The sequence below is a fragment of the Schistocerca cancellata genome, chromosome 3 (assembly GCF_023864275.1).
Source record: "Schistocerca cancellata isolate TAMUIC-IGC-003103 chromosome 3, iqSchCanc2.1, whole genome shotgun sequence".
Taxonomy (NCBI): Eukaryota; Metazoa; Arthropoda; class Insecta; order Orthoptera; family Acrididae; genus Schistocerca; species Schistocerca cancellata.
The window spans coordinates 939,460,139-939,479,079 of record NC_064628.1 but is presented as its reverse complement, the minus strand read 5'-3'; the positions used below and the strand labels follow the sequence as shown (position 1 = coordinate 939,479,079).

At 38.5% G+C, this 18,941-nt stretch overlaps 1 protein-coding gene across 1 annotated transcript in view; it reads right to left on the bottom strand.

Annotated features, from left to right (window-relative positions):
* Positions 1-18,941, bottom strand: part of LOC126176008 (pre-mRNA-splicing factor ATP-dependent RNA helicase PRP16) — a 201,049-nt gene that overhangs the window by 68,804 nt on the left and 113,304 nt on the right. Inside the window, exons 12-14 of the mRNA XM_049923127.1 lie at positions 15,839-16,049; positions 15,489-15,707; positions 7,432-7,591 (exon numbers count right to left, since the gene is read on the bottom strand). Of these exons, the coding sequence (XP_049779084.1) occupies positions 7,432-7,591; positions 15,489-15,707; positions 15,839-16,049 (590 nt within the window). The remainder of the gene's footprint in view (positions 1-7,431; positions 7,592-15,488; positions 15,708-15,838; positions 16,050-18,941) is intronic.

Below are 18,941 nucleotides of genomic sequence, written 5' to 3'. Positions count from 1 at the left end.
ACATCGAGTATAGATTTAAGTGTCAGGAAGTCATTTCTGAAAGTATTTGTATGGAGTGTAGCCATGTATGGAAGTGAAACATGGACGGTAAATAGTTTGGACAAGAAGAGAATAGAAGCTTTCGAAATGTGGTGCTACAGAAGAATGCTGAAGATTAGATGGGTAGATCACATAACTAATGAGGAAGTACTGAATAGGATTGGGGAGAAGAGAAGTTTGTGGCACAACTTGACCAGAAGAAGGGATCGGTTGGTAGGACATGTTCTGAGGCATCAAGGGATCACCATTTTAGTATTGGAGGGCAGCGTGGAGGGTAAAAATCGTAGGGGGGAGACCAAGAGATGAATACACTAAGCAGATTCAGAAGGATGTAGGTTACAGTAGGTACTGGGAGATGAAGAAGCTTGCACAGGATAGAGTAGCATGGAGAGCTGCATCAAACCAGTCTCAGGACTGAAGACCATAACAACAACAACAACAACACATCTACATCTACATTTATACTCCGCAAGCCACCCAACGGAGTGTGGTGGAAGGCACTTTACGTGCCACTGTCATTGCCTCCCTTTCTTGTTCCAGTCGCATATGGTTTGCGGGAAGAACGATTACCAGAAAGCCTCCGTGTGTGCTCGAATCTCTTTAATTTTACATTCGTGATGTCCTCGGAAGGTATATGTAGGGGGAAGCAATATATTCAATACCTCATCCAGAAACGCAACCTCTCGAAACCTGGACAGCAAGCTACACTGCGATGCAGAGCGCCTCTCTGGCAGAGTCTGCCACTTGAGTTGGCTAACCATCTCCGTAACGCTATCATGCTTACCAAATAACCCTGTGACGAAACGCGCCGCTCTTCTTTGGATCTTCTCTATCTCTTCTGTCAAACCGACCTGGTATGGATACCACACTGATGAGCAATACTCAAGTATAGGACGAACGACTGTTTAGGAAGCCACCTCCTTTGTTCATGGACTACATTTTCTAAAGACTCTCCCAATGAATCTCAACCTGGCACCCGCTTTACCAACAATTCATTTTATATGATCATTCCACTTCAAATCGTTCCATACGCATACTCCCAGATATTTTACAGAAGTAACTGCTACCGGTGTTTATTCTGCTATCATATAATCATACAATAAAGGATCCTTCTTTCTATGTATTCGCAATACATTACATTTGTCTATGTTAAAGGTCAGCTGCCACTCCCTGCACCAAGTGCCTATACGCTGCAGATCTCCCTGCATTTCGCTGCAATTTTCTAATGCTGCAACTTCTCTGTATACTACAGCATCATCCGCGAAAAGCCACATTGAACTTCCGACACTATCTACTAGGTCATTTATATATATTGTGAAAAGCAATGGTCCCATAACACTCCCCTGTGGCATGCCAGAGGTTACTTTAACGTCTGTGGACATCTCTCCATTGAGAACAACTTGCTGTGTTCTGTTTGCTCAAAACTATTCAATGCAGCCACACAGCTGGTCTGATATTCCGTAGGCTCTTACTTCGTTTATCAGGCGACAGTGTGGAACTTTATCGAATGCCTTCCGGAGGTCAAGGAAAATGGCATCTACCTGGGAGCCTGTATCTAATATTTTCTGGGCCTCATGAACAAATAAAGCGAGTTGGGTCTCACACGATCACTGTTTCCAGAATCCATGTTGATTCCTACAGAGTAGTAGAAATGACATGATATGCGAGCAGAAAACATGTTCTAAAATTCTACAACATATCGATCTCAGAGATATAGGCCTATAGTTTTGTGCATCTGCTCGATGACCCTTCTTGAAAACTGGGACTACCTGTGCTCTTCTCCAATCATTTGGAACCTTCCGTTCCTCTAGAGACCTGCGGTACACGGCTGTTAGAAGGGGGACAAGTTCTTTCGTGTACTCTGTGTAGAATCGAATTGGGATCCCATCAGGTCCAGTGGACTTTCCTCTGTTGAGTGATTTCAGTTGCTTTTCTATTCCTTGGACACTTATTTCATTGTCAGCCATTTTTTTCGTTTGTGCGAGGATTTAGAGAAGGAACTGCAGTGCGGTCTTCCTCTGTGAAACAGCTTTGGAAGAAGGTGTTTAGTATTTCAGCTTTACGTGTGTCATCCTCTATTTCAATGCCATTATCATCCCAGAGTGACTGCTTACATATGTGGCTTTGTGCCTAATGGAGTGGAACATATCTGTTACAGGACTGGAAGAGGATGTGGTGACTGGATGCACAGGAGAGATGTAGCACCTCTGTATTTTACAGGGATATAGTGCATATGGCAAGAGGTTGGGGTAGATTTTGCATAAGGATGGACAAGTTATTTTGTAGATGTGGTGAGTGGCAGAATTTTCCAGATTTTGGACTGTTCTACAGTGCTATGCATGTTAACAAAGGACTACCAGTAGTGACATTTTTTTCATGGCCTGTTCAAGACTGATAGTTGCCATTCTGCCCTTAATTTGAAATATAACGCATAAAAAAAAATGGCTCTGAGCACTATGGGACATAACTTCTGAGGTCGTCAGTCCCCTAGAACTTAGAACTACTTAAACCCAACTAACCTAAGGACATCACACACACCCATGCCCGAAGCAGGATTTGAACCTGTGACCGTAGCGGTTGCGCGGTTCCAGACCTTAGCGCCTAGAACCGCTTGGCCACCCTGGCCGACAGAGATATAAGGCAGTAGAAGGTGAAGCTAAGGATAGCTTTCCTTGATGAGAGTGATATTTACTAATAAACATAAATCAGAGGCTCCTTAAGTTACGGTGAAGATAGCATAATTATCCATATAAATATATTTGAGAATATACAGGTATGTAATATGATTTGATGAAATGACATATTGTTATATCATATGTAAATGAAGTATTTCTCTGTATGTACTCCTGTTTCAATGTCATAAACATTATAGGTGGAACAAATATATAAATAATTTTTAAGTATACCCTTGAAATTAATGGGGCATGCTTGCAAGCCATGGCTTATCAATTATTCACTGTACTGACTGGTACAACTGTTCTTTAATAACTACTGGGTGCCCGCCAAATGAAACAAAATATCAATATCTCTCTGAAAATGATTATACTGTCTAATATTCTTCCTCCACATATAAATCTACATCACATTTTGTCCTCAGAGAATAAGCTACGAAATATTTCAAACAGGTCTGTACAAGACCAAGAACAACAAAAAAATAACAGTGCACAGGATCAAACCAGTTAGCTATTTGGCAAATTGTTTGGTCAAGTACAGAACAATCTCTTTAACCTGAACAACTTCATTTATGAACATTGTTGTTGTTGTTGTTGTTGTTGTTGTGGTGGTGGTGGTGGTGGTGGTGGTGGTGGTGACAGTCTTCAGTCCAGAGACTGGTTGGATGCAGCTCTCCATGATACTCTATCCTGTGTAAGCTTCTTCATGTGTGAATAACAACTGCAAACTACATCCTTCTGAATCTGCTTACTGTATTCATCTCTTGGTCTCCCTCTACAACTTTTACCCTCCACGCTTCCCTCCAGTACTAAATTGGTGATCCCTTGATGCCTCAGAACGTGTCCTACCAAAAGGTCTCTTCTTCTAGTCAAATTGTGCCAGAAATTCCTCTTTTCCCCAATTCTATTCAGTACCTCCTCAATAGTTATGTGATCTACCCATCCAATCTTCAGCATTCTTCTGTAGCGCCACATTTCAGAAGTTTCTATTCTCTTCTTGTCCGAACTATTTAGCATCCATGTTTCACTTCCATACAAATACCGTAAGAAAGTTTTTCCTGATACTTAAATCTATACTTGACGTTAACAAATTTCTCTACTTCAGAAATGCTTTCCTTGCCATAGCCAGTCTACATTTTATATCCTCTCTACTTTGACCACCATCAGTTATTTTGCTCCTCAAACAGCAAAACTCATCTACTACTTTAAGCGTCCCTTTCCCTAATCTAATTCCCTTGGCATTACCTGATTTCATTCAACTACATTCCATTATCCTCATTTTGCTTTTGTTGATGTTTATCTTATATCCTCCTATCAAGACACTGTCCATTCCGTTCAATTATTCTTCCAGGTCCTTTGCTGTATCTGACAGAATTACAATGTCATCGGTAAACCTCAAAGTTTTTTATTTCTTCTCCATGGATTTTAATTCCTACTTCAAATTTTTCTTTTGTTTCCTTTACTGCTTGCTCAGTATACAGATTGAATAACATTGGGGATAGGCTATAACCCTGTCTCACTCCCTTCCCAATCACTGCTTCCCTTTCATGTCCCTCAACTCTTATAACTGCCATCTGGTTTCTGTACAAATTGTAAATAGCCTTTCGCTCCCTTCAGAATTAGAAAGAGAGTATTCCAGTCAACATTGTCAAAAGTTTCTCTAAGCCAACAAATGCTAGAAATGTAGGTTTGCCTTTCCTTAATCTATCTTCTAAGATAAGTCATAGGGTCAGTATTGCCTCACGTGTTCCAACATTTCTACAGAATCCAAACTGATCTTCCCCAAGAGCAGATTCTACCAGTTTTTCCATTTATATGTAAAGAATTCATGTGACTTATTAAACTGACAGTTCGGTAATTTTCACAACTGTCAACATCTGATTTCTTTGGGATTAGAATTGTTATATTCTTCTTAAATTCTGAGGGTCTCGCACACCCTGCTCACCAGATGGTAGAGTTTTGTCATGGCTGGCTCTCCTGAGGCTATCAGTAGTTCTAATGGAATGGTGTCTACTCCTGGGGCCTTGTTTCGACTCAGGTCTTTCAGTGCTCCATAAAATTCTTCATGCAATATCATATCTTACATCTCATCTTCATCTACAGCCTCTTCTATTTCCATAATATTGCCCTCAAGCACACTGCCCTTGTATAGACCCTCTATATACACCTTCCACCTTTCTGCTTACCCTTCTTTGCTTAGGACTGGTTTTCCATCTGAGCTCTTGATATTCATACAGGTGGTTCTCTTTTCTCCACAGTTCTCTTCAATTTTCCTGTACGCAGTATCTATCTTACCCATAGTGATATATGGCAGAACATCATCGCGTTTGTCTTCTAGCCATCCCTGCTTAGCCAATTTGCACTTCTGTCAATCTCATTTTTGAGATGTTTGTATCCTTTTTGCCTGCTTCATTTTTATATTCTCTCCTTTCATCAATTAAGTTCAATATCTCATCTGTTACCCACAGATTTCTACTAGCTCTCGCCTTTTTCCATACTTGATCTTCTGGTGCCTTCACTATTTCATCTCTGAAGGCTATCTATTCTTCTTCTACAGTATTTCTTTCCCCTGTTCTTGTCAATTGTTCCCTAATGCTCTCTCTGAAACTCTCTACAACCTCTGGTTCTTTCAGTTTATCCAGATCCCATCTCCTTAAATTACTATATTTTTGCAATTTCTTCAGGTTTAATCTACAGTTCATAACCAATAAACTGTGTACAGAGTTCACATCTGCCCCTAGAAATGTCTTACAATTTAATGTCTGGTTCCTAAATCTATCTTACCATTATATAATCTATCTGAAACCCAGTGTCTCCAGACCTCTTCCATGTATACAACCTTCTTTCATGGATCTTAAACCAAGTGTTAGTTATGATTAGGTTATGTTCTGTGCAGAATTCTACTAGGGGTCTTCCTCTTTCATTCTTTACCCACCCATCCGTATTCTGCTACTACTTTTCCTTCTATCAAATTCCAGTCCCACATGACTATTTGATTTCTTTCTTCCTTAACTATCTAAGTCATTTCTTTTATCACATAATACATTTCATCAATCTCTTCATCATCTGCGGAGCTAGTCGGCATATAAACTTGTACTACTGTGATAGGCATGGGCTTCGTGTCTATCTTGGCTACAATAATATGTTCATTATGCTGTTCATAGTAGCTTATCCGTGTTCCTATTTTTTTATTCATTATTACACTAACTCCTGCATTACCACTATTTGATTTTGTATTTATAACCCTGTACTCACCTGACCAGAAGTCTTGTTCCTCCTACTACAGAACCTCACCAATTCCCACTATATATAACTTTAAGCTGTCCGTTTCCCTTTTTAAATTTTCTAACCTACCTGGGATCTGACATTCCACACTCTGATCCGTAGAATGCCAGTTTTCTTTCTCCTGATAATGATGTACTCCCGACTAGTCCTTGCCCAGAGATCCAAATGGGGGACTATTTTACCTCCGGAATTGATTGTATCATAAGACAAAGGCAGTTGCAAGTTACAGTACACAGTGAAGTGAAAATTATTATGTGATGTTTAATTCTCAAGATCAATAAACGTCTATCCAATTTAATAGTGACAACTTAAAAAAAATGGCTGACACTTACTACAAAATAAGAATCATCATTAATTTTAACAATGGAAACTGCCACAGTTATCATGAAGGTTGTTTCCTCCACCCTCCTTTCTCACAAAAACGACTTGAGATGGAATGAACATAACAGAACCAAAGTAATGAGACAGCTTTTGACAGTAGCTTTTCCACTTAATCACTGACATGCAATTCTGACTTTGCGGGTATTGTCCACTTCCCTACAAGACAAAAGATAACATTAAACTGGTCTATAAAGTGGATGTGGTAGAACAGTCCATCAAAATTTTGCAATACACTTCATGGCAGTGAGTCTGATCTGTAGCCCAGCAGAATTGTGCTGCGGGAGATAAACTCTTCTCTCCTCAGTCTCAAAATTTCATCTTTTAGGTTGGTTAGCATAACTTTGTGGTGCCCTGGAATGGGTTCTCCAGGTTCTGCATTATCAAAAAGAATCACACCATTTTCTATGGACATCATCTAACTGCAGGTGGTTAAGTCATCAAAAACTTGTTAGTTGGTTGATTTGGTGGAGGGCACTAAACAGCAAGGTCATCAGTCCCATCAGGTTGGGGAAGGATGGGGAAGGAAATCAGAAAAGCCCTTTCAAAGGAACCAGTGTGCTAACCACTGCGCCACCTCGTTTGGTTGAGATCAAGAACAAACAAACTTTGGGACAAAAATGTCTTATGTAAAGCATTAAATCTGACATTCAGCAGGATGTAAAGATGCTTTTCACTGTAATATCTGATAGGCAATACCAGGAACATTGCTTTTTACATACATCAATTTCCTTAAAGTACTCACATCTGCTGTATCTTCTCGATACATCATCGGGAAATGTTTGTGAATAACAATCTCGAGTTGTGTTTCTGTGAGGAATTCTGTGATCTACTTGCATTTTTTTTATGGATTTGTACAACAGATGAAATTCTGAAACACTACAGCTACTACTAGTATTATGACAAAACACTAATACAATATTAGCAGAAAGGTTCACCATCAGTTATAACACAATCAACAACCAAGTCAACACAAAAAAACAAATTGGAGATTTTACTTTTAGAATGCCCCGCAAACACAATCATAACTGCGTATGAATGTCTGGTAATAAGTTACCTGAAGCATTGGCCTGGGCCTGTTCTTCCCGCCCGACCTGATCGCTGATTGGCATTGGCCTGGCTAATAGGATATATTTGTAGAGCATCCATACCAATACGAGGATTGTAGACTTTCAGTTTGCAGTAACCTGAATCTACCACATACATTATTCCATCCACTGAAAAACAAACAAAACATAAAAGTGAAGATGTGAAAACAAAAAATCCTCATGCATAATAGGTACCTGGTTAAACACAAAGAGACATGCCAGAATGCCAATATGGTGTGCTGCAGACTCTTCCCTGACAATTTTATTGTAAATGATTGCTTAATAAAATACTTATTGTATTCCAGAAACCAAATCGTTAGTACACTCATGAAAATCAAATAATTTTCTTTATATTTTTCACAGTCAAGACTTAAAAACTTGATATGATCAATGTGGAAAGACGACTATGTAATCATTATTTACTACACTGGAGGTATATGTATTTATTATGTACTACATATTTTTATTTACTACTTCAATAACTCATAATTTGCCTGGAGCCTGAGTTCACTGTCAGGTGACTATTCACAGTGTGTCAACAGTTAGCAATACTACAAGGATAATCAAAACTCCAAAGGAATGAGGTGGTTCCTCTTTCTGTGTACTGTTGAAGGCACTGTGGTGCAGGGTAGTTGGTAACATCAGCACACGGCTTTTAGAGAACAGATTAACGCTAAAATGCAAGGCATACGGTTTCTGACATGGAACACTTGCAAACGTAAAATTTTAGTGGCCCAAGATGGTCAAAAAGTCAGCCAAGATGGCTATTTTAAATTCTTAGGACTGAGGGTGGGTGGAAAGCTTTAGTGGAAGCATCTAATTGGAGATATTGTGCATAATCTGACTGCTGATATATTCACTATAAGAATAGTCTGCACTATCTCTGATACTGAAACTCAAGGGCTTGTTTACTTTGCTTATTTTTACTCTTGTACCTGTATGGTGTAATATTTTGGAGTAACTCTATGGAGTTACCAAGAACGAAAGGGCGGGTGGGCAGAGTTGTGATGTTAATTCATGAACTTCAAGTAGGCTACTGTTCAAGTGTCCTACAATTCTGTGTCGTGCCTGTACATATATTCCATCATGGGATTTGTTGTTGATGATACCGACTCATTCTGAAGGAACAGCAACATTCATTCAGTAAACACTGGATGGAGAAATGGTATGCACTTGGATAAAACTTTCTTAAACATTGTACAGAAAGTTGTGCACTATTCAGCAAGTTTCATTTTCAACAGGCTTCCAGTGGAACTGAAAAAGTTGAGTGATATATCGCAAGTATTTAAACTGACACTGAAAGATTTTCTTGTGTCACATTCCTCCCTCACATTAGTTCAGAACTTTTCTCTGTAACAAATTATTTACTCATTACTGTCTTTCAATTTTTTTCATGTTTTATTAATTCTTTTGTTTATACATCTCCTAATTCGCATTTGGCAAACTATGTATGGACTCGTTCCATGACTGAGCACTTCTGACTCACATGGTCCCACAGAACGTGATTGATAAATAAATAAAAATAAAAAAAAAATAAAAATTTTGTACAGGTAGGTGGGCAAAACAGTGTCAACGACAAGCAGACAGGCTAAGCGTGTGTGTGTGTGTGTGTGTGTGTGTGTGTGTGTGTGTGTGTGTGTGTGTGTGTGAGAGATCTGTTTTTGACAAAGGCACTGTTGGCCAAAAGCTTGTTTGTGACAGTCTTTTTGTTGTGCTATCTGTGACTCAGCACCTCTGCTACATGATGAGTAGTAACTTTTTTTTTCATTACATTGTTGCATTCCATCCTGGATTTTCCATTGGTTGATTTTTGTAACAAGCAAACTGCATGCACTGGAGTCCAGGCTACTAGAGATAGCGATCATGTGTGTTTGAGGTGTGCTTGCTTGTGTGAATGAATCTGTCTATGATTCCTTTTCTGTTCAAGGCTTTGGCCAAACTCTAATGTATAAGTGTCTTTTCGTTGTGCCTGCCAGCAGCTCAACATGTCATCTTTTTTAATTTTAAGATTTGTGGTAGGACATATTCAAACAGTAATCTTCTTACAAATATTAACATTTATGTCTAAATGAGAAAGATAGTGACGTTCTGAAACTGCACGCTGTAAAAGAACAATTTTGTATGAATTCCGAGAATAATGTCTTCTGGAAGGAATGATTTTAAGCTTGCAACTACACACTGATTTACTGACAGCCATTCAGTTTTTTGGGTACTTAGAAGCTTTGATGTGGGAAATTTTGCAATTCTGAAGGCTGAAGAAACTTATTCACTACTGCTGAACAGACTTGTTTGTATTTCATTGCTATAACAGTGTTCTATCTCAATTGTTCTCACATTTGTGGTAATGTTAATTGCAATCTGCCTTACTGTCTTGGGGAAGAGGGAAAAGAACAACAGAAACAACAACTTCCCTTGCCTTTTGGATTACTTCAAGGTTCATATACTTCACTTATTGGAAGTTGTTGTTCTATATCGGTCTGACAATTCATCTGCACTAGCAAAAATATCTCTTCGGATAAATAGTTATGCAGAGGACCACCTCTTATTTACATAAAGCTGCAACAATTTCATACATAAACTTGAGAACTAGTACAACAATAAACTCAAGGTACAGTTGCTATGACGTGGCAACCACATACTATCATCTCAGTATGTTTCAAAGTTCACAGAGGAAGCATAAACATGCAATTTCTATAAAGTTGCTGCAGCCTGCTGCTGATAACAGTACATGAAAAAATGAGTTGCATAATTTTATTGCTGTAGAACTATCAGTATATAAATGAAGAAAAGCTATATAACTTTCTGGAATTAATTTTACAGTTACGTTCCAAAAGATAAATAAAAAAATCACTGTGTCTAATCTCATGTGATTAAAAAATACTGTAGCTTTTATCAGTTAATTTTGAAGAAATGGCTTAGTAAAAAAAATCAATTTTTTAAAATATTAATTTAATATTTTCATTTTGTTACGAAATATCATACAATTACTGATTATAATTATCAGGATATTCTGGTACTGATTTGAGAATATCATATTGCATCATGTCAGTGCTAGCTACTTTATGTCTGCTGCATTTTCAGTATCAACTATCACATTAAATGTAGCCAAAACTCTGATAAGTTTCTTCAACTGGAATTGCATCAACATTTTCCTCAGTTCAGAAGTAAATGCATTACATCAACGAGCACTGGCACTGTGCCTGCTGTCAATGTGTTGGATGCACTGGCATGCACTAGAATAGTGTTCTTAACTTCAGTCATGAGCAGTCTGTTGAAGCAGATGCACTTCACTCAGAATTAGTGACTGTGAAATAGTTTTGTACTTACTGCTGGGGGGGGGGGGGGGGGGGGGGGGGGGGGGAAGGGATGGACACCGAAAAGAGATAGGCCTGCACAAACTAGTTACATTTCACACAGTCAGTCAGTGGTTTTTATAGACTCGGTTGCTACATCAAAAAACAGAATAAAAGTTCAAGACCATTTTGACCAGTTTTTGTCTCCTATAAAAGTAAATGACACTTTGTAGCATAAACTTTTATTAACTAGTGCAGTCATCTGCTGCTGCAGCTACACTGCTACTGCAGCAGTCCTGCCACACAGTTCATGCTGGCTATTGGACACCATGGACAGGTGAATTGCACTTTAATAGAGAACTGTATGTGTCTCCATTCAGTATCATGGACACCAATCAAATCTATAACTTCTCTAACAATTAATCACAAAAAAATACTTGATGATTTCAATGGTAACAGCTACAAAACTTTGGCTTTCATTTTCATCTTGATAAATACATAAGATACTTTGCACTTTTGTTGTCCTGCGACGGTAGTAGATTACTCGCATGAAAAAGGACTTTAACAAGATATAATTGCTAGTGCAATTAGGAACAAGTTTCCATAAGCTAATTTACAACTTTACAGGCATTCTCCAAACTGATTTACGAGGGGCAGAGTGATGGGGAGGGAGGGAGGGAGGGATGGGGAGAGTGAGAGGAGTAGGGGTAGGTAGAGAGAGAGAGAGAGAGAGAGAGAGAGAGAGAGAGAGAGAAATTACTATACAAGGTTATGACAGTATCATTTAGAGAATATATGGATTAAGCACATCAGAGGTGCAGCACCCGAAATGGCTCTTAAAATGGCTAGAAAAAATTGCTGTTGCAGCAATCAAGATTATCAATAAATTTGGTAAATTAACATATAACTGGGCGGTTTCTTAGGTTAGAGGGTCTCAGAAAAACACAAGAAGGGCTTCAGTCACAAAGCATGCAGGCTAAACACAGGAAGAACGTAGATACAGGAATCAGTTGTAAATTGTTGCTGTCACAAGTAGTAGTTTAACTTGTCACAAAATTGAAGTAGATACTTCCTGTGAGTTAGTATGGGCAGAGGTCATTGTTGGCAACCAGAATAAAATAATAATTGGATCCTTTTACTGACCTCCCAGTTCAGATGACACAGTTGCTGAAATGTTGGCGAAAATACATGTTTAATTCCCGAGGTACGCATGAAATACCATCCGAAATTGTGCTAAATGCATTCTCTGAAAATTATTTCGAGCAGTTAGTTCACGAGACCACGTGAATAGTAAACGGTTGTGAAAACACACTTGACCTGTTAGCAACAAATAATCCTGAGTTAATAATGAGCATCAAAACCGATATTGGGATTAGTGAACACAGGGTTGTCGTAGCGAGATTGAATATTGTAATCCCCAAATCCTTGGAAAATAAGCGAAAAATATACATATTCAAAAAAGCAGATAAAAATTCACTTGACGCCTTCCTGAGAGACAATCTCCACTCATTTCAAATTAATAATATAAGTGTAGACCAGATGTGGCTTAAATTCAAAGAAATAGTATTGGCAGCAATCGAGAGATTTATACCAAATAAATTAACAAATGACGGAGCTGACCCTTCTTGGTACACAAAACGGGTTAGAACACTGTTGCAGAAACAACGAAACAAACATGCCAAATTTAAACAGACGGAAAATCCCCAAGATTGCAATCCATTACAGAAGCTCAAAATTTAGCACGGAGTTCAATGTGAGATGCTTATAACAGTTTCCACAACGAAGCTTTGTCTCGAAACCTGGCAGAAAATCCAGAGAGATTCTGGTTGTATGTGAAGTATGTTAACGGCAAGAAATAATCAATGCCTTCTCTGGATGATAGCAATGGAGATACTATCGAAGACAGTGCTGCCAAAGCAGAGTTACTAAACACAGCCTTCCGAAATGCCTTCACAAAAGAAGACGAAGTAAATATTTCAGAATTTGAATCAAGAACAGCTCCCAACATGAGTAACGTAGAAGTAAACATCCTCGGAGTAGTGAAGCAACTCAAATCACTTAATAAAAGCAGGTCTTCTGGTCCAGGCTGTATACCAATTAGGTTCCTTTCCGAGTATGCTGATGCAGTAGCTCCATACTTAACAATCATATACAACCGTTCACTCGACGAAAGATCTCTACCCCAAGACTGGAAAGTTGCACAGGTCACGCCAATATTTAAGAAAGGTAGTAGGAGTAATCCACTACATTACAGGCCCATGTTGTTAACGTCGATATGCAGTAGGATTTTAGATCATATATTGTGTTCGAACATTATGAATTACCTGAAAGGAAACGGTCTATTGTCACACAGTCAACATGGGTTTAGAAAACATTGTTCCTGTGAAACACAACTAGCTCTTTATTCACATGAAGTGCTGAGTGCTATTGACAAGGGATTTGAGATCGATTCCGTATTCCTGAATTTCTGGAAGGCTTTTGACTCTGTACCACACAAACAGCTCGTAGTGAAATTGCGTGCTTATGGAATATCGTCTCAGTTATGTGACTGGATTTGCAATTTCCTGTCAGAGAGGTCACAGTTTGTAGTAATTGACGGAAAGTCATCGAGTAAAACAGAAGTGATACCAAGCGTTCCCCAAGGTAATGTTATAGGCCCTTTGCTGTTCCTTATCTATATAAATGATTTGGGAGACAATCTGAGCAGCCGTACTCGGTTGTTTGCAGATGACGCTGTCATTTTTCGACTAATAAAGTCACCAGAAGATCAAAACAAACTGCAAAATGATTAGAAAAAATATCTGAATGGTGCGAAAAGTGGCAGTTGAGCCTAAATAACGAAAAGTGTGAGGTCATCCACATGAGTGCTAAAAGGAACTCGTTAAACTTCGGTTAGACTATAAATCAGTCTAATCTAAAAGCCGTAAATTCAACTAAATACCTAGGTATTACAATTACGAACAACTTAAATTGGAATGAACACATAGAAAATGTTGTGGGGAAGGCTAACCAAAGGCTGCACCTTATTCGCAGGACATTTAGAAAATGTAACAGACCTACTAAGGAGACTGCGTACACTACGCTTGTCCGTCCTCTTTTAGAAAACTGCTGTCTGGTGCGGGATCCTTACCAGATAAGACTGACGGAGTACATCAAAAAAGTTCAAAGAAAGGCAGCAAGCTTTGTATCATCGCGAAATATGGGAGAGAGTGTCACAGAAATGATGCAGGATTTGGGCTGAAAATCATTAAAAGAAAGGCGTTTTTCATTGTGAAGGAATCTTCTCATGACATTCCAATCACCAACTTTCTCCTCTGAATGCGAAAATATTTTGTTGACACCGGCCTACGTAGGGAGAAATGAACATCACGATAAAATAAGGGAAAATCAGAGGTCGTACGGAAAGATATAAGTGTTCATTCTTTCCACGTGGTTTACGAGATTGGAATAATAGAGACTTGTGAAGGTGGTTCGATGAACCCTCTGCCAGGCACTTAAATGTGATTTGCAGAGTAACCATGTAGATGTAGATATATGAATTTAAAAAAATAGCTTTTTTCTTTTAGTCATACTTTACAAATATTTATTAATGTCACACATTTTAGCATCATGATGGCATCATCTGGCACTTCACAGTTACATGTATGTTAATTTTTAATATTGTACATTCTTTTGAAGTGTTATGAGGTCAATTTGCTGGTTGTACCAGTGAGGAGTTATGTACAGAAAAATTAGTTTATTTCAGTGTGTACCTTACGTAAATTGTTCGTTTAAATCACCTCATTTCAGTACATAATCTCACCACAACATCCGACAAACAGACTTCACCATGTTTCAGAAAAACCTTGAATTAAAAATTAGTGTACACACAAATGTAAAGCACCTGATTATGCTGCCGAAACATGCCATGCTAATAAACACCAGTAAAAAGTGACTTAACCACAAAAAATAATTATAAATTTTGTAATACAGTCACTGATCTCAAGACATTCCATAACACATGGATAAATTTAAGTTTAAAGTTACGAATAAGGATACCACATGATGAACTAATGTTCCAAAATGGCAATATAATTATGAGCTATCTAATTTTTGAAGCACTATAAAACATGTATAAATCTCTACAACAAACTGTTAACAATTTTTAAAGGAGTAAGTATTCCATGTTACTGTTACTTCTACAACATCAGATGTACTGCCCACAGCACCAAGGTGTCTAACGTATCCATAACTATACCTATCTTTTTGTTATTTAGTACTTAATGCTGAAGTTGACAAAATTTTTGAATAAGCATAAACACACACTAACAACCATGATGTATCACTATTATCAGTACCATGAAGTTAGTAGTAACAATGATAGGATTTCCACGGTTGCAAAATTCCTTTTGCCTTTATCTCAAAACACACATTTTGCAGATACATTGTTATGACTCTAAACCCACGAATATTTCATTCAATAGTGAAAACTTTCTATTACTTAGTGTCACAGCAGGTTCTAGTTTAAGTTAAGAATTCTGTTTATATATTTTATGATTAAAACAACAGTTTAATCAAGCCATGCTCAGATGGTGAGTTCTGAAAATATTTCACATTAAGTCAGTAAACAGCATTAGGGAAATCTTAAAAAGTGAGAACAAGATGGGTAACAAAGGGCAAGAAAGTGAACTAATGACAGTGGACTAACGAGAGCAGGAGAGTGAACTAAGAAGAGGTTTTCCATGTTTCTTTACCTGTCAGTGAAGTTTCTGCAATATTGGTTGCAACAACACACTTCCTGAGTCCTTCTGGTGATCTCTGGAAGATCTTTGCTTGCAGATCTGATGGCAGTTGCGAATAAATTGGAAGAACAGAAAGCTGAGGAGCATTATCTATTTCCCCAAGTCTCTCAGCAAGAACTTCACACGTTACCTCAATATCCTCCTGCCCAGGCATAAAAATGAGGATATCTCCTGTTAAAAAGTGAGAATGTGAAATATTTAGAATGGCCATTTAATGATTTTCAAACAATATACTTTTACAAGGTAACAACACATCAGATGGAGAATTAATACCTCCAATAATTTTTGTTTGATACTGATACCTTCGTTTGGCTGCAGATGAATCTGTAGAGCTTGCTTCACAGCAGCATCAACATAATCTTCCACTGGGTTTTTGCTGAAGAAAATTTCCACAGGAAATGTTCTTCCCGGGATCGTGAATGTTGGGACATTACCAAAAAATGTAGAAAATTTTGTAGCATCCATAGTAGCTGAGGTAACTATCAATTTTAGATCATGTCTCCTAGCAACAACCTGAAACAGACAAGTACAGTTGTATGGCCTGGCTTGCTTGCAAATACTCCATTACCACCATGTATAATTTGTGCTGGTCATTGCATGATACAGGAAGGAAGACATGAAGGAAGCAAGGAAGATTTGAGTTTAACATCCCCTCAACATCAAGGTCATTAGAGGCAGAGCACAAGCTCAGATAGTGTCAAGGGTGAGGAAGGAAATCGGCCGTGCCCTTTGAAAGGGACCATCCCGATATTTGCCAGGACTGATTTAGAGAAATCATGGAGAACCTAAATGTGGATGGCCAGACACAGGTTTGAACTGTCATTGCACTGAATTCGAATCCAGTGTTACACAGTTACACAGGGGTGCTTGCAAATACTCCACTACTTCCCAGTAACTTGTGCCAGTCTCATGTCAAACTGTGAATTTGTTGGTCTCTCTCTCTCTCTTCTCGAAAGCTATGAATATCCGGGGACAAAACTTAACCTACAATAAGATTTACAGAATGCAAACGATATTGTTTTAGGAAAACTTATGCAAGACTCATCACCAAAAGATTTGTAAAAGATGCCAACTTTCCTAAGGAAGGAATACTAAGATTGAACATTGTCGTGAGTTGTAGGAAGGAAATTGGCTGTCTCCTTTTCAAAAGAATCATCCTGATATTTGTCCTAAGTGAAAACACAGAAAAGTTAAACCTGGATAACCAGACGGTGATGTGAACCACTGTCCTCATAAATGTTGTCTATTGTTCCAACAGCAGTGCCATCTCATTTAGTCCAAAATAGCTAAGAATGCCTTTTTACACTGAGAATTGCTCAAAATACAATTCCCATGGTCAAAGCAAAAACTGGAGATTGAACCTCTCATACAAACCTAATGTGCCAAACTCGCTCAATCTCCAATCATGTATGCCCCCCCCCCCCCCCTCTTTTATTTTGGCTTAGTGCAGCCCTGTACAAGGTGATACTGCCTCGCATCACCCAGCCTCAAGCATTCTCTTTGCTGGAAGTGCTTTTAGCATGACGAGTGAAGTGCAACACCAGGGTGTATACGTGGACAAGGATTTCCCTGTTAAAAATACGCTTTCTCCCAGGTGACAGTATATTTTTCCTTATCTATCATTTGAATGGTTGTGGTTTTATACACGGGTGTACAATTTTCCTGCACTTTAGAAAACGAAACTCAGGGAAAAAGACACGTTTTGGGAATATCTTTGATGTGCAGCAACATGTACGCTGCCTATTTTCTTATTACGAAAGTATACATTGAAATTCCACCAAACACCGCATGTTACTTTCCGAATCATTGAAATCGAGATTTCACTGCGCTTTTGTAAGCCGTTCGTAGCTCATGTCACGTGATCTCGCCGGCAGATGACAGCGGATATTCAGAGCCTAGGACACGTGATGATTGATTGATGTAGTCAGCAAACAGCAACATCACTGTTAAGTAGCACGAACACACAAACAGGGAAAGTTAATAGTTTAAATTAATATACATAGTGTTGCTACAAGAAAAACAAAGCTTTCACATACAATAGTGTTCCCAAGCTGCAAGAGAAGCTAAGCTTTCGCATATACTGTTGATCGTTTTTGCGCGTGTTACTCTTTTAAGAACTATCACACAAATATGCCAGTAAAATTTTTAATAATGACATAAATGTCTGATCTTCAGCGTTCGAAATTCTTCTAAATGGCTCGTCATCAAAGAGTTGATTTTTAAATGAGAGTCAAACGCTCTGTGATTTAATAAATTCATGGTACATTCCTGCACATAGTTCAACTTACGTAAAAGGATATTTACTTTGAAAGTAACGCTTTTCAAACCACTATTCGCAATATTTTCCCGCGACCTGTTAGAAATAGGTTCGTTTCAGCAGTTGCCAGAGATCGCAGATAACAGGCGACACCGCGCCTGGGTACCTATCGTGACGTAGGAAGCCCGTACGTACGTGCGTGTAAAACATTGAAAGATCATACATTATATCATAAAAGAAACAAGACATCAGTGGATACTGCAAGAGCATCAGAATTTATTAAAATGTGCACATTTAAAGTGCACATTCATATGTCCGGATTCCCAATGAAGTAGACCTCGACCTGATATTAAGCGTTTCAGTGTGGTTTTCGGAATGTAAATTTTCTTGGAGCACCAGTACTGTATTATATCATGTTTGGTTCTTTATTATGGCATAATGCCAAACGTGCTAGAAAATGAAAACGTGCACTTGAAATGCAGCGAACAGTTGAAACTAGCCAGTACTGTGGAATCAAACATTTCGTTTCAAATACATTGACTGCCTCTGCGGAAAAGGTCAAATATCTTTAGCAAACATACAAAAATAACTTCATTGTTCCTCAAGGCGATTAATGCTTGACTGTGAGAAAGGTGGAAATAAAATAAAATCTGAAACTAATGACATAATTTAGCCTTTCGTAATTACGTGATGTGTTTTAATGCACTTGATAGCTCCCGACCAGAGATATCCGTTTTGTTTTCATTTGACGTCAGAGTAAACGAAGGGAAAACAGCGAAATGTAAACACGCTTTATGTGGAGACTACCCACTATACCGCAGACTGCTCTGCGCAAGAGCCTCGGATCTATGACATTTGCGAACCGGGTCAACACTAAAAAAAATCGGATTTTCAAAATAGACCCTATGTTCATCTTGTAGCGCACATCTTTCTGAAAAATGAAACATATGTATTCGAGGAAATGTAAGACATATTGTTTGGTCTTAAGTATGCCAAAGTGCAGTGCCACGCCTCTTCATAAAGCATTTTTCTACCGCACGTCCAAACTATATTCAGGACAGTGGAAATTGAAATGTCCTATGGTGCCTCTCTTGCTCCCAGTCGCCCGGTTTGACAGCCTGGCCCTCTTTTTTTTTTAAAAAAAAAAA